Here is a 16,890-nt window from a genome sequence, read left to right as displayed (position 1 = left end):
CCACGTCTGTTCAAAGGTTGAACGATGCCTCCCGAATGATTCACTCGCTTTTGGGGAGGAATTCATAAAGCACTCGTAGTTGCAAAGTTGCAAAGATCACTCTAAGACCGCTGAATCATCAAAGTAGCGTTTGCCGTGACTTGGGATGAGAATCTAAAAAACAAATACAAGAGCAGGAACCGACCGGTGGGATAATACGTTGATTGACTCTGACCTCCTGCATAAAATTGATGGAGGAAAATATAAACATTTTCATATTTTTGCGGTTTGATGGTCATCAAATTCTTACCCCTAAATTTTTTTAAAGTTAAAAGAGTGAATGATACTTTCCAGCAGCTTTTCTCACCGGCATAATTAATTTCATTAGATAATCATTTAAAAGCAAACTTTATGAGACTGATTGTCTTTCCAAAATTGGCATCCAATTATGGACGTCTTGTTAAAAGTACACGGAGCTGCATCTGAAAAAATCTCAGCTGAGGAATATGTTTTACTTTAATGAGATTACACGTGTTAACAGTAATGCCAGTTGTCTCTGTCTGATTTCAGCAGCACAGCCAAATTTCATCTGGGCAAATTTAACATTTGCCAACATTCGAAGTGGAGAAAAGCATAGTACATGATTAGAATCACATTTTTGGAGAAAAATCAAAAAGTCTTTTTTTTTTTTTTTTTTTTTTTTTTTTTACTCACAAAGCCGAACATCAAAAAATAACTGGGGATCAAACAAGTCGGACCACGCAACACAACCCTCATCAGAGATATAATAAAGCAGATAGTGATTGAAAAAGACAAACTTAGTAAGCACAGAGGAGAAAATAGTTTTGTTTATATATGTGTAATATATATGAGGAAGGGCATAAGGACAACAGCATGCACATTCAAAATGGCGAGGGGGGGGGGGGGGGGTTGACCTGAGCATAGCAGCACCCAAAGAGGCTAGAGAGATGCTCTGTCAATCTCACAGTCTGCAATACAGTTGCATGCAAGAAAACTTGACAAGTCACTGCTGCAGTTCAGTTTGCTGCCGGCTTCGGCTCAGCTGGAGGAGCGGACGTCCCTCCAGAAGGTTCGCGATTCGATTCTCCACCGATTCCACCAAAGTGGCTGGTAACCGCAGGAGCCCGAGGATTTTTAATGTGAAGCAACTGATTAAAGTTTCAGTTAAAAAAAAAAAAAAACAAATATCGTGAAATTTCCAAAACATGTTTTCCCGTGAAAAAGACCAGAGATGGTTCCAGGGGGAAGAGAGCCTGAGAGGAAGAGGCTCTCCAGCCTGCTGACTTATTAATACAGTAATTACAGCAACATTTTAGGTCGAGAGCACGGAACGCAAAATTCATAAAATAAATTGATAAATTAGAAAGTGGATTTCCATTTAGGACAGAAGCCCAGAAGAAGGATTTTGCGATGATTCAAATTCTAGCTGTAGACTTTTTTGTTTTTTCTTTTTTGATAAACATGACAGCTGTGGAAGCAAAACATTACTTTTCTCATTCCTGGATGGATGACACAAACATGTATTGGTGTCTTTGCTCTGCCATGGATGGAAAAGGTTCTATTCAGCAAAATTGAAAAAAGATAGTATTTGTAATTTGTTGGACGTGAGAGGAAGGATAGGATATTATGTTCATGCCATGATTATTAAATGGCTCCACAATGCAAAATGTGAATGGAAACGTCTTTTGCACGCAGTGCATTTGCTCCTGAGATTTATCAGGATGTAATATATATGTCACAAAGCGCTACATATTTTGGATTAGGGGAGTTGGAGTATCGGTTAGTAGTCTGCAGCTTGGATGTCAAGTAACAGGAATCCCATCTTTAATGGCAATTCCATAACATGTCTCTGCTGCAGTATGATAAACATCTTCATATTCCCTCGGCGAATGATTATACTGCTCTTGAAAGATCATTCAATCAGTAGAAAAATACCATTTTCATTTTATTAAATGGTTCAGTCAAATAGTGCCATTTGAAAAATTTGGGCCCAGAATGGTATGTTTGTCTGTAGATATTATTGGCTGAATTAGGCTTTAAAAGGACTTGCTGCCAATATATGGGATTAGTTTAATGCGTCTGGCAGTGCGCACTAATTTTAAATGTCACACATTGAAAAATTGTTCTTTATCGCAATTTGGAAATGATCTCATTCTGTAGTTGTGCAGCAGAGCGGGTTCTGACCGGCTGGTTTTGCACTCCGGGTGCTGCTTGCAGCACATTAAGTTGTAATGGCCCACAAGGAGCAAGGTTTTGTTTTAAATGGCAAAGTAAGTTATGAAATACAGCGGTGCACCTGCCACCCCCACCCACACACACACACATACACACACACACACACACACACACACATTTAAGTATGCAGCAATATCATGTTATCCCAGTTCAAACGCTATCATTTGTCCCATATGTGAGGTCAAACCTCAGTGGACAATGGCATCAATTGAATGGTGACATCACGAGTTATAACATGGTCATAGATACCAGACCTTTTGGCCATTGGACAAATTTGCACCCTGGTTGTGCTGAACAGTACATCGCTTCAAAGTGTTCATGATTTCACCTAAAGTCATTTTGATGCAAATTCTGTGTGCAATCCAGCAGGCCTGTTTTTAGTTGTATCAGCTGCCACATATCAAAATCAATGTTTCTGTTACTCTTTCCTCAGTTTTGTTTGTTTCATTTCATCAGAAATAGTTTTTTGACATTCGCTTCTGATAAGACAAGTGTCTTGCAGCTGTCCCAACTGGCCTCCCCCGACCCAAAATATGACGTTGGACTGCCTTCCCCAAAAAGCGATTCCAGTGTAGCATTTTTCCGATGCAGTGAGCAGCATCTTTGTGCTCTTGGTGGCGGGGAGCTGAAATGAGTTTCTCCTGTAAAGTGGCTGATCTGAACTGCTGCTCCCTCACTGCCACGGTATGAAACACACTTGGGCTCATCCGCCGTCCTAATTTCCCCACCGCCTCAGAGTAAAGAGGTCAAGTGACCGCTGATTGTTTCTTGGAGATCCAAGCGGTGTAAGGAGACGGGACAAAGTGATGCTAGTCTCTTCAGGTTGAAATGAAACCCTATTGTTCACAATGTATTGACACCTTGCTTATTTGCATGTAACCCACTGGTATGCTACATAGTGGTCAATATTTCTGGAAAAATATATCGTGTCCAATGTCTTGTCACTTGTTTCAACTTAATATTCACTGCAAGAATGGAAAAAACACCCTGGCTTGAGTTGATCTATGTATTGTGTGTGTGTGAGTTTGTATATATTCTGTCTCAGAATTCTGTCTCAGAAAATTAGAATATTGTGATAAAGTTCTTTATCTTCTGTAATGCAATTACAAAAACAAAAATGTCATACATTCTGGATTCATTACAAATAAAATGGAATATTGCAAGCCTTTTATTCTTTTAATATTGCTGATTATGATATTAAGAAAACTCAAAAATCGTAACTCAAAATATTAGAATATCATGAAAAGTTTTTTTTTTTTTTTTTTAATTGCATTACACAAGCTAATGAACTTTATCACGATATTCTAATTTTCTGAGACAGTCCTGTATATGTATATGTCTTATGTCATAGGGGTTACCACCACTAACCTTTGGAGACTGTAGTTATCCTCCAAGCAAGATTTCCAAACAAATCTTTACATTTGCCTCAGAACACAATTCATGTTTCCATCAGACTTTTTCCTTTCTCAGCGTGCACGTTGCTGCTAGCTGGTCAGCACGGAGTTACTATTTATTTCATGCTGAACAAAGGGACGAAGAATGCTGAAAGTCAGCCGAAAAGCGGGCCAATATCCAATGCATGTTTGAAAATGTGTTGAATAACAGCAAATAGTTGTTAAAAAAATATGTATATATATATATATATATGTATAAAACACACCCTATAGGCTACAGTCAAAAGAAAAAAATGAAAATATAATAGAGCTTGAAAACTAGGGGACTCTCAGCCTCACACTTGAGTAGCGTGTGATCTGAGATGACAGCTAAAATAGAGAGCGGGCTGGGAGGCGGCAGCTCTTCTAATGACACACAGTCTTTGAGCTACGGGAGGCTTCACACGGCTGGGATATGAACGAAGCTCTAGTCCAGTGGCCCAGTTTACACCTGGCGCTCGGGAGTGTTAAAATCGTAAAGAAACCGCTTTGAGTGCACGAGTTTACACCTATCTTTTAAAATGCAGCTCAACATGCATCCACGCGATGGCTCGCATTTCACCGCACGTTGTGCAGATACATACTGTTTGTGATCATTCTCGTCACCACGCGTATTTCATTTATTTATCTTCTTTATTTTTATTTGACGAGCAGATCTCTGTTGTGGGTTTTGTCTGCCGACACAGCGGCTGCTTCTCTACTGATCTTTTGATTCTTTTTGATGGATGTACCCATCCAGATGCGAAGGAAAAGGGGGTGGGGAAGATCGACTGCTGGTCAAGCTTGATAGACTTTCAAGCCCAGAGACAGCGCCCCGCGTGTTGACTTGATGATAATAAAACACAAAACCTGAGCTATGCCCACAATGTCTTCATAAGCTTCCCACATTTGTGTAAAGGAGAAATCGTCGTCCAGTTCTGCACGCATTTCTGCTCGGACAGAAGCGATGAGGGGATTAAGCAGTCCTTCAGCGCGGCCCAGGATCCATTGCGCTGACACAGCCAGAGGACAGCACCTCTTCAAGCCCATTTTGGGCGCGTTTACACCTTTATCTAGTGCTTTCCGCTTGTGACCGGGACGCTCGGGATGCACTTTAACGCAAGGTGTAAACACCCCCGCGGAGAGACCGAGGAGATAATGCAGGGTGATGCAGGTTCGGTGGTGTGGGTCGGAGAAAAAGAGAGATTCCCCGCGACGCTACTGCCATTATAATTAAGCAGAGAAATGATACAGGAGTGACTGTGGGATGAAAGAGAGAGTAAAATGAGATGATGGCTGGTTGTAATCTTAGAAGGAGAGAATTAAGAAGTGCCCTCACGGTCCCCTTGAATGGCAGGTTTGGTCTCACAAGTGATTACGCCACTCAAAAGCCCACTTTTAGTGAATAAGAAAAGAGCTATAAGAAGACAATGATGGCTTTAAAGGGGTGGGTAGAGTAATGAATACGCCGGAAGGAGGCGGGGAGGAATGAAAAGGCGAGATTAAGCGGCGGACCTCCGTAATTGAAAGTGGTCTTTTGACGCGACTTTGGCAAAAAATATCAAGAAGGGACAATTTGTGAAGGTGAACCGTTCAAACTCTACATTAATGGTTAAGCAGTTCTCAAGTGCAAAGCTGAATAAAAACAGGACGAGGTGAACAACAGTGTAGCGATAAGAAGAGTTAATGAAACCTCATGCCTTTTAAGGACCAAATCCAGGGTCACTTGTACAGCACTTTAATGGAAAATTATTAGCATCCAAATTAATATTATTATTGTCATTATCATTGTTAATATTATTTCCCTTTAATGAGAAAATTGCAGGTATTCAGCTCAGTTTTTTCAAAAGGTTCTTTAAATTAATGACATGTTCTGTAGTTTACCCATGCTCTCTACTGCTAATTCAACATTTCCTGGGATCCTTCAATTTGTTTTATAACAGAGGTAATTTATAGATGTTTAAACCATTTTGTTTCAGAAAACCCAATTGTACTGCATTAGGAGAGTAATAACTTATTTAATCATGCTTCTTTTTCAAATGACACAGAAAAGGAGCACCAGGGATTTTTTTTAAATCTGTCACTTTGTATGAAACTTCCTTCATTTATTTCACACCCATGACTCAGGTTTAAAAACTAGGCTGTGAACATTTTTACATAATGCCATAAAAAGGTCAACCCATATGTCACACACGGGCCGCAGCCCATTTTTGAAAAAGCTGTGTTGTTTGACTTACTGTGATTTGTTAACACATTTGTTAACAGTTCATATCAAACTGTTCTGACAGTTGCTTTGAAAATAAAACCATTATGGTTTTGAAGGTTCTGACCGTTCCTTGCATTTCATGCAAAAAAACATTTTTTTTCCTTTGTAGCGTCACGTCCTGCTCATTACGCCCAGTATGTCCACAGTAAACGCTAAATCACAAAGCCAGTCTGAGTCTATCAGCTCAGGAAAATTCTCAAGTGTTCTCAAGTAGCTCCAAAAATGAAATCTCCTGTTAATCATTCAATAAATCACATCAAGTATGAATTCTGTACCAATCTTTGGCAGGCTGGATTGAAAAGACCAACGGGCCGGATGTGGCCCGTGGGCCGTAGTTTGCCCATCCCTGCTGTAACCCATTCGACAGAAGTGTAAAATACATCCCAAAGACGGCTTGGCGACAGTTTTCCCTTAAAATCTGGCAAAGCAAAGAGCTAAGATTGATCTTCTCAAACAAGGGCAGCTCGTAAAATTAGGGCGAGATTAGGGGGGAGTGGTACATTAGCCGCCCCTCATACATTAAAGGCCTCGGCCTGCAGTCTCACATCCGACACACACACACACACACACATCCCCCACTTATTTCCTCACAGCAAGTCTCTTCACCATCACTTGACAGAGCAATGTTTTTACCTCATTACAATAAAAACTGAGTAACTGATCATTTCTGTATCCGTAGGTAAGACAAAAAAAAGAGGGGGGATGGGCTTTAAGTACGGCGGATGTAGCAAACCTAACCTGAGGAGCACTCTGCCTCCTGCATGACTAACAAGTATGGCTGATTACCCACATGGAGGCATTCGTATACATCCCATATGTGTAGGTATGCGTATTGAGCGCAGGAGTGCATGCAAGTGTGAGCTCTTTCTCGGGGGCGTGTGTAAAGACCGAAGTGTGCTCGGCATTTTGAAGTTCAAGAGAAGTGATTTTCATTTTGAAGTTCGAGTCATCTCTCGTATGTGAGAGATAACCAATCTTGGAACTCATCAGTGATCTGTCTAATGATGGTTAGCCTCTGGGAGCAGATCCAAATATCTGTTTCATGCCTCCTTCTCTCTAGTGCGGGACTTGAGTTTGCTGTTCAACTTTCAACTCGAGATACACAAATAAAGGAGCGGTTCATGAAAATTACATGCATGACGAGATGTATAAGAAGATAACACACTTTTCTATTCTGTTGTTTTCTATGTATCTATCTATCCATCTATCTAGCTATCAATCTATCCATCTGTTCATAGATCGACTGATAAGACAAAAGGCTTCGTGCGCTGACATAAAACACACTCGAGTGGAGAGTGTGAGAAAATAAAGTGAATAAAAAGCTAAATTGCCACGGTTCATTTTTGCATTCACGCATAGACTCTGTTTAGGGAGATTAAGTGATAATCCAAAGCATGAAGATTCCTGAGCAAGGAGAAAATAATTTGAAATAAATTTTCTTGGTGCATCCTCGTTTATTCTTCCGTGGTAGAAATTTGATATTTTCGTCCAGCCCGGGGCAGAAACATTGCAGCAGAGTATCTACATCAGGAACAAAGAAAGTCTATTTGCACGTGACCAAGGCTGGGAATTTCTACCGAAGGTAATATGTAAAGGTGTAGTTTACTTGTTAGACTCTGAATTCACGCAGCAGAGAAGCAAGCTAAAGTGTCAAAAGTCTACAATCTGCTGTTGTCTCAATTTCGAAAAAAGAGCTTGAAGTGATTTTGAATGAAAAGGGAATAATCACAGTGCTAATATCTGTGAGTGCAAGGGGTATCACATTTGAAGACTGTGTTAGTCTTTTTCTTTTGCTCATCTGAGAACGATGAGAGCAACAAGATGCTCGCTCCAAAGCTCAGAGGGAGCTGTGAGCTGACTGGATGACCAGCAGAAGCATCCCATTATGCCGGCGTAGCGAGGCTGCAAGGTTTCTGTGTCAGAGACCCTGTGAAGAAGCTGAAAGCTGCATTTGTCAGCCTGCGTTGTATCTGAAACCATGTAGTATTCCTGCTCTGTATCAATATATGGAGGATCAATATGGGTGACGTATAAATATTTATCTAAATTAGGGAAGGGACTCGACTAGGGGGGGAAAAAAGTAAATCAATAGGAGATGTGACTTATTAATCACATCTCAGTATTTGATATGAGATTAAAAAAAAAAAAAGAAAATTTCATTTCAAACTTCAGGGTCTTGTTCATTTTCCCATAGGTCGACAGCACAAACCGCGAGACGAGTGCAGGGAACACATGTCTCTTCATCATGACCTCCTTTACTTCCCTTTCATCCTCATACAGCTGCCGGAGTTGTTTTGACATTGTCTTTCTGGACGGTACTTCATAGTTCCCATTAGCTGAATCAATCTGCAGTGCCTCTCGTAAAGCCCTTGTCTTTTCCCACGAAGAAGAGAGCGGTGTGCGGTCCGCAGTGATCCATCTAGCTAATGCATTGTCAGTTTATACCGGTTGGAACATTTTGTGTATGAATTTTTGTTTGAGTCTTCACTGGTATGACTCAATTATTGCTGTTATCTCCTGCAGCAAAGTTAGCATTACCAATCTGAACACTCATACAAAGTTAACGCTACCGATTTGCGTGCTAGCGCCAGTAGGGTGGAGGTGCTCCTGTGATACGCAAACACTCTCCGGCATAAGGTTAAAAGAACAGCACTTTTGTTTTATTTCCAATTGACCAGCATAGCCTCATGGTAATGCACACTTTGTGTCAGTGTAATTTGGCCCCTGGAACTAGTGCACGGAGAAATGTTCCGCAGTGAATTTAAGTGTGACTAGAATGTGCTTTTTTTTGTAATTAATTAATTGGAATCAACATGTCAAAACCCTAATTTAAATGTGTTGTTCATTGAACTTTCCTATCTATGTAGAATGAGACTATAAACAGTTTTTTTTTGCCTCAACCTATAAACATAGGTACGTTAAACATCAACATAGTTATGTTAAGTATAATATTGATGTATCTAAATTTCCCCACTGTGGGATAAATAAATGCACATTCGATCGATTCTCTGGTTGATTCAACACTCAAAACTGTTTCCAAATGAAGAAATATGCCTTTAAAATGAGCATTTACTTGAACAGCAACCAGTGTCTCAACAACACCTCCCGTCCTCTGACTTAGTCAAAGACAAATCCCCCCCGCCGCCCCCCTCAATATGACGCTGTTCTCATTTCAGCCCCTCTGCCACGACGCCTCCAGTCACTTCCATTTATGAATAATCCATCCTGACTTCTGTGTCTCAATGAGTCGCCGGGTACACGGGTGGCTGACCTGCCCTGGATTGTGGCATCAGACATTAGGCGCTTCCTTGTTCCACTCCTCTCTCCTCGACAGATACGACTGTTCACATATTTGGTTCACTCAAATAAAGACTCGATAACTGGACCAGGTCAAGGGCTTTTCCGTCCTATCTGTAGCACTGATGGAATCAGTTATGGCTCCTTAATAATGATTAATATTAGGTAGACGTGACTGTTTTTACTATCTGAAATGAATGTAATGTTATGTAAAATATAAATCTATTCTTTATATTACTCGCGTTCATGATGATATGTCGCTGCAGAGCTGAAACAGAGAGCGCGTTACTCTGAGCGCCAAACATGACCGTCTTGTTCCCGAGGCTAGCGGTGGCCGGACACGCACCATGATTTTCTGTGTCCTACCTTCTATTTGTTGTCTTGATAAGTGACTCATGACCATGTTTGCTGATTGGCTCAGTCTGTCTGGTTTCCAGGACGACCACTCCATGTTTTTCCAGTTTGGTCCATCCATTGAGCAGCAGGCCTCCGTCATGTTGAACATCATGGAGGAGTACGACTGGTACATCTTCTCCATCGTCACCACATACTACCCTGGCTACCAGGACTTTGTCAATAAGGTACGTGAGCTCACACACACACACACACACACACGCGCACACACACCTGGGATTGCAAACCAAATGTCAGAGCAGGAAAATTGAGATCAGATCGCTTGCGGTCAACATGACAGTTACGCAAAATTGGGTACTTACATCCCGTTTGGGGTCTGGGGAGGAGCATATTTTATTTGACCCCATATGGCAATCAGTTTTTCAGGTTCATGATCCACGTCGAAGTGGGAAATGCGAAATGTGCAGTAGAGTGAGTAAACATTTAGCATTCATGGTAGGAACTGAAGCTCATCCAATTAAGGAAGAGGTAAATTGTTTTATTTTCCTATATATATGTATATATATATCAGGGTTTTACAAGGCAGATATTCTTGCAACTGTACAAGCATAATACCTTTTTACTGAGCAACTAAAATAAACTATCTCTGCAGGATCATGTGGTGATTGAATTCATATCGCAGTACATGTATTGCATTGTTATTTTTTTAACTCAATGGGATGTTTGGATTACCTTTTTCCAGGTTGTTTAGCTTGTTATCGATTTTGCGTACAAAAATGTAACCACCCCGACCGGGCCAGCACCGCTTCCAACCTGATTGTTTGGGTTGAAGTCATAATTTCAAGCTTTCAAAAATGATAAGGTTGGCGCAGTCTGACAGAAGTGGGTAGCGGGTTACATTTTCTGATTGCTTTAATGGAAAAAGCAGATTGGCTCAATTTTTCCTTTTGAATGCAGGCTCTCAATGAGGCCTCCTTATCTCCGGGGCTTAGCACAGACTCTTTTTTTTTTTTTTTTCTTTAAATGGGTTGGTATGAGATCCTGGATAACTTTGAACATGGGACACGGTTGAAAAGAATAAAAAAGTAACAGCAATTACACTATTTTAGCTTTGAACTATTTTTTTGTTAACAGACAGAGTTAGTGTGAGAGAAAAAAATCTACATAAGATTATATTATTGGATATTTACCCATATAGATATATAGAGTATATAGAGATATAAGATATATAGAGAGTATCGAGTCAACGGATTGATTCTAAATTCAGTCTGAATTGTCAGCAACATAAATCTCTCACTTTGACATGTTTTTAATGACAGTAATGACAGTATAGACATGTAAAAAATATGTATTATGCATATATTGTAGCGTTTTAGTCAGGGAAACACAAGTGCAATGGTAAAACGTCTGTTTAATGAGCAATAGGTGTTGTTGGCCACAGCCACGCCAAACAAGCCTGCAATACAACTAAGTGTTCCCGCTCAATTCTAGAAAAAAAAAACAGAAATCATTGCACCCCGAACCACTTCTTCTTCTTCTTTCGGCTTTTCCCGTTAGGGGTCGCCACAGCGAGTCAACTTTCTCCATCTAACCCTATTCTCTGTATCTTCCTCTCTCACACCAGCTACTTTCATATCCTCTCTCACTACGTCCATAAATCTTCTCTTTGGTCTTCCTCGAGACCTCTTGCCTGGCAGCTCCAATTCCAGCATCCGTCTACCAATATATTCACTATCTCTTCTCTGTACATGACCGAACCATCTCAGTCTGGCTTCTCTGACCTTCTCTCCAAAACATCGAACATGTGCCGTCCCTCTGATAGATTCATTCCTGATCCTATCCATCCTGGTCACTCCCAAAGAGAACCTCAACATCTTCATCTCTGCAACCTCTAGTTCTGCCTGCTGTCTTTTGGTCATTGTAACAGTTTCTAGTCCATACATCATCGCTGGTCTCACCACTGTCTTGTACACCTTTCCTTTTATTCTGGCCGATAGTCTTCTATCACATAGTACCCCTGACACTTTTCTCCACCCATTCCAACCTGCTTGGACCCGTCTCTTCACCTCTTTTCCGCACTCTCCGTTGCTCTGGACTGTTGACCCTAAGTACCTGAAATCCTCCAGCTTCTTGATCTCCATTCCCTGTAGCCTCACCGCTCCACCCGAGTTCCTCTCATTCACACACATATATTCTGTCTTGCTGCGACTAACTTTCATTCCTCTCCTTTCCAGAGCATACCTCCACCTCTCTAGATTTTCCTCTACCTGTTGTCTGCTCTCACTACAGATCACAATGTCATCCGCAAACATCATGGTCCATGGGGATTCCTGTCTAACCTCATCTGTCAGCCTATCCATCACCATTGCAAACAAGAAGGGGCTCAGTGCTGATCCCTGATGGAGTCCCACCTCCACCTTGAACTTCTCTGTTACCCCTACAGCACACCGTACCAGTGTCTCACAGCTAGCATACATGTCCTGCACCAGTCCAACATACTTCTCTGCCACTCCAGACTTCCTCATACAATACCAGAGCTCCTCTCTTGGCACCCTGTCATATGCTTTTTCTAGGTCTACAAAAACGCAGTGCAACTCCCTCTGGCCTTCTCTGTACTTTTCTATTAGCATTCTCAACGCAAATACTGCATCTGTAGTACTCTTCCTAGGCATGAAGCCATACTGCTGTTCACAAATGCTGACTTCTGCTCTCAGTCTAGTTTCCACTACTCTTTCCCATAACTTCATTGTATGGCTCATCAACTTTATCCCTCTGTAGTTGCCACAATTCTGCACATCCCCTTTATTCTTAAAAATAGGCACCATCACACTTTGTCTCCATTCTTCAGGCATCTTCTCACTCTCTAAGATCCTGTTGAATAATCTAGTCAGAAAATCTACCGCTGCCTCTCCTAGACACTTCCACACCTCCACAGGTATATCATCAGGACCAACTGCTTTTCCACTCTTCATCCTCTTCAATGCCTTCCTCACTTCACTTTTACTAATTTTTGCTACTTTGTGGTCTACAATAGTCACCTCTTCTACCCTTGCACCCCGAACCACACCCATGAAAATTCCCATTAACCTCCAAAATCATACACAAACCGCAACATTCGGGACTCGCTACGATATATTAAAATGTTTTCTTTTCTTTTCCGTCTAGGTACGCAGCACCATTGAGAACAGCTTTGTGGGTTGGGAACTGGAAGAAGTCTTCCTGCTGGACATGTCCGTGGACGACGGAGACTCCAAGATACAGAACCAGCTGAAGAAACTGCAGAGCCCCGTCATCCTGCTCTACTGCACAAAAGAGGAGGCCAGCACTATCTTTGAGGTGGCTCATTCTGTGGGCCTCACAGGTTATGGCTACACCTGGATCGTGCCATCGCTCGTATCCGGAGATGCCGACCTCGTTCCTTCCGTTTTCCCTATAGGTATGACCAAATCGCCATCTATTTGTTGGTACAACATTGCACTGTTATGCTCACCCTACCCACCCCACCCTTTTATATTTGTTCAAAATCTACATTTGCTTCTCACATAAAAGCCATTCAATGCAAAACAAAAACATCTCTGCAGGGGATCTTTATAGAAATATATCTCACATAACCCAATAGGTACCTATACAGGGATCTGGGTTGATCGTGGTCCCTGATCAGTATTATACAATTCAGGTCAGTTGTATGTCAGTTATATGAATTATATGAACGCTTTGAGGGCAGCACGATGCTGGAGTTAAAAGGTTTCAGGTTTGATTCTGTTGGCCGACTGGATTCTCCCCATATGGAGATTGTTTTTGTTTGTTGTCCCTGTGCCTGTGTGTGTTCTCCCTGGGATCCACAGCTATCGCCCATAGCCTTAAAAACCAACAAGTGAATTTGCGTTTCATGGGGGTGCACCCAATGTCACAGGGACCGTGTGTGGAATAGGTGGTACTTACGATGAATGAATGGTTGTTTTGCACCCAGCAACTTATGGTGATTAGAATGCTCCTAGTGAAAAAGTGAAAAGTCAAAGTCAGCTTTATTGTCAATTTCTCTGCATGTGCTGGGCATACATAGGAATCGAGAAGATGTTTCTCACAGTCCCTCTGTGTCATGGGATTAGTGAACTAATGTAAGATTCAAGGTTAGCAGAATACATGGGAAGGCATGGAGGAGTAAGTTAGTAAAAAGAAAAAGATTTAGCGTATGGGCACAATTGACAGATGGGGATTTTTACATATATGCAAATGCTTTTCTCATGTACTGCAAGTCAGTGGCAGGCGATGCATTCTAATGTCTGTTCACCTCAAGTAGGAGACTTGGCCATTTATTCACGGTCTTAGAAAAAAAAAAATTAAGCATAAAGCTTGGCAGCCATTGGGCTAATTCTCGGGATTGATCAAAATTTTCAACTCATTAATGCACCAACTAGACATAGAGGACAACTCGTCACACATTCGACAGGATTCAGCTAGCCGAGCATGTTAGTGCGTGTTCAATATTTTCATTAAAGAAATAGTAAATAGACTCTAACTGCAAGTTTATTTTTTTCGCTTGGTTCCATATGTCAACACTGAAACAAAGACGCAGACATTTATTTGTGTGAGAAATGGGTTTTGACACGTGTTTAATTGTGTCGGGAAAATGCAAAGCACAATCTTGCACAGGGTGCTGAGAAAGTTTCCTCCTTTCATTAGGAGGAGCATTTTTCCCCCTTTTCCCCCCAGAACAATGCTAACAGCTTTACTTTGGCTTGGAACTCATTATAATGATTTAATCATTCATTTTGACTCATTGTTGCACAATTTTGCAACAGCTTTCAAAATGTAAAATGTGCACCCATCTTTTCCCTCCCCAGCAGTTTTTTTTTCACCCCCTCCTTTTAATCTGTTATGTATCTGTACATATCCATTGCCTTTCCCATGCCCCCCTTCCTTTTTCCTAACGGCCCCTCTCCGTATTTCCAAGGGCTTATCTCTGTGTCATATGATGAATGGGACTACAACATCGAGGCCAGGGTACGTGACGCGGTGGCTGTAATTGCCACGGCAACCTCCACCATGATACTGGACCGCGGACCGCACACACTACTGAAGTCAAGCTGCCTCGGGACGATGGACAAAAAAAGCGCCAACACCGGACACTCCAAGGAAATCCTGAAGTGAGTTGCCACTGATGGAATGAGAGATTGGGGAACAGTAGTACCTCTGCATGCTGGAGAAATAGCACGTTTCCAAAATCGATGAAACGTAGGCAGCATCTTAGCAGCGGTGCAAAAATATAACACTACTCACAGAGTGCAGAAGAGGTAACGTACTACAGCAGGACAGATGCTGATAATCTGTGAAGCGTTTATCTGATCATGAGTTCAGTGTGAGAATGTATGTGCATGTGTTGCATAAGTGACGCGGTGTGAGACAGACACGCTAATCTAGATGATGAGATAAAGCATCTAAGGTTCGATACGAGTACATGTAAAAGCTACCCTACGGAAAACGGTGGTGAGACAGGCAACACATCCAGATTGAGCGGACCGACTCCCGTGGGTGTTTCTGCACATTTTGCAATCATAGCGTCAGACAAGATAGAGTTGCTGATGTGTGAAAAACGTCTTGGTGGTTCTAGTTCTGTTGTAAATGCGCAGCACAGGGATTACAACCACGTCAGACCTGTTGCCTTGACTGGTGAGGTAACAAAAAGAGAGGCTGATGATCTCTTGCAGATTGCATATAGACTGGGCTGTCAGTCATCCATGCGCTGCAGAGATCCCTCTCTTTGAGAAAACCTACGGGGGAGCCTCTGATGGTCATGTGTTTTGACTTCATCAAATCCAATATAATATAAACAGGCAGACCTTTGATGCGTACAGAAGATCTGATTTTTCCTCCACACCTGGATCCCAAAAGTTATCCTCTGATCAATACTACTATTGTTACCCCAGTACCAGGTCACTGCCGCTGCTTCCAGTATCCACCAATCCCATCCTGAGTGCATTTATACAAAGGTGCAAAGATAAGAGGTGGTTTCAACGAAAACCTGTTGGGACGCATGCAAAGCCGATCAGTTCACATGGGTTTTTAGGTGGTTTATCCAACAAGTTTGCTGAAGAAACATAACTTGTTTGTCGCTTGTTTCTGTGAAATCACCAGCAAACAAGGAAGCACAGTGCCATTTACTCCAACACGACGTCTTGTCCTGACCTTTCTTACGGGTCTAGGCTGGTTGAGTTCGGTGACTGAGGCAAATCAAAGATTGGCTGATCTCTTAAGTCAATAGATATTTCTGCACCTGTATGAAACATTTTATCGTTTACACCCCAGCAGGTATCCTCTATCCTATCAAGTTTATAACTAGAGCTTTTAGCTTTTCGTCACAATCCTGTTTCACACATGACACAGAAAAGCGACCACATGGACTGATGAAGTCCGCAAAAACAGAAGAGCAGCCACTCTAATCTTTAATGAAAAATAATTTAAGCAAGCTTCGTTTGACAAATAAGTAGGAAAGCTCCAACCACAGGTGTCCTCTCAGGTATTAATACAGTATATTGAGTTAAAATACACTACATGGGGCACAAGAAAGGTCGTAAGAGAAATGCAATTATCGCACAGGACCGGGGATGTCGACAATGACCAAGCAGACACATTGTGAGATCCCAGCTGTTACGCAGGTGTGATTTCTCATTAATCATTTCACAGTGTCATGGGGTAACATCTGATTCATAATCATTTGCTTTTTTTTTTTTTTTTATTGATGAGAATCTCTGTGGGCATCCATAAGATAAGTACATTGTATATACATGTATCCAGCTGAACTTTTGCCGTTGTTTAGCCAGCAAAGCATTGGAGTAACATAGTGATGGACCCGCAGAGGCGGCTCAGGCTCAGATGGATGGTTGGAGGTTTGAATCATCCCCTCCAATCTGCATGCCGAAGTGTCCTTGGGCAAGACACCGAACCCCAAATGGCTCCCATTCGGCCCGGTGTAGCATCTTGAGTGGCAGCTCTGCCGCCACCTGTGTGTGAGTGAATCTGTGTATCCAGTGCAAAGAGCTCTTAAACCACGAGGTGTGAAAGTGCTGTATAAGTTGAGATCATTTGCATAGCAGTGGAACATACTTTTACCTCTTGGCTGCCTGGATGAAATTAAATGGCTGTTCAAACAACGAAAACACCTGCAATGTAAACAGCAGAAGCCTTGCGGGTGACAAATACCAGCTGCACTGATTTGACACTAGGACTGACACATTCGCTGCATCTTGAGTCATTTTGAACAAGGCAAAAGGCTTTTTCATTTCAAAATCATCTGAAATAAAGACAAGAGAACCAATAAATAACCAA

General features: G+C 41.8%; 1 protein-coding gene across 2 annotated transcripts in view; it reads left to right on the top strand.

The window, feature by feature from the left end:
• grin2bb (glutamate receptor, ionotropic, N-methyl D-aspartate 2B, genome duplicate b) overlaps window positions 1-16,890 on the top strand; it is a 95,853-nt gene that overhangs the window by 46,146 nt on the left and 32,817 nt on the right. For both annotated transcript variants that reach the window (XM_086157006.1, XM_086157007.1), the window contains exons 4-6: window positions 9,648-9,791; window positions 12,730-13,000; window positions 14,519-14,711. In XM_086157006.1, coding sequence (XP_086013132.1) covers window positions 9,648-9,791; window positions 12,730-13,000; window positions 14,519-14,711 — 608 coding nt within the window. The remainder of the gene's footprint in view (window positions 1-9,647; window positions 9,792-12,729; window positions 13,001-14,518; window positions 14,712-16,890) is intronic.

Source organism: Fistularia commersonii, chromosome 12, assembly GCF_037954325.1.
Source record: "Fistularia commersonii isolate RoL2024-O1a breed Wild chromosome 12, RoL_Fcom_v1.0, whole genome shotgun sequence".
Taxonomy (NCBI): Eukaryota; Metazoa; Chordata; class Actinopteri; order Syngnathiformes; family Fistulariidae; genus Fistularia; species Fistularia commersonii.
The sequence above is the reverse complement of the archived record's forward strand: the minus strand, read 5'-3'. Positions and strand labels throughout refer to the sequence as shown.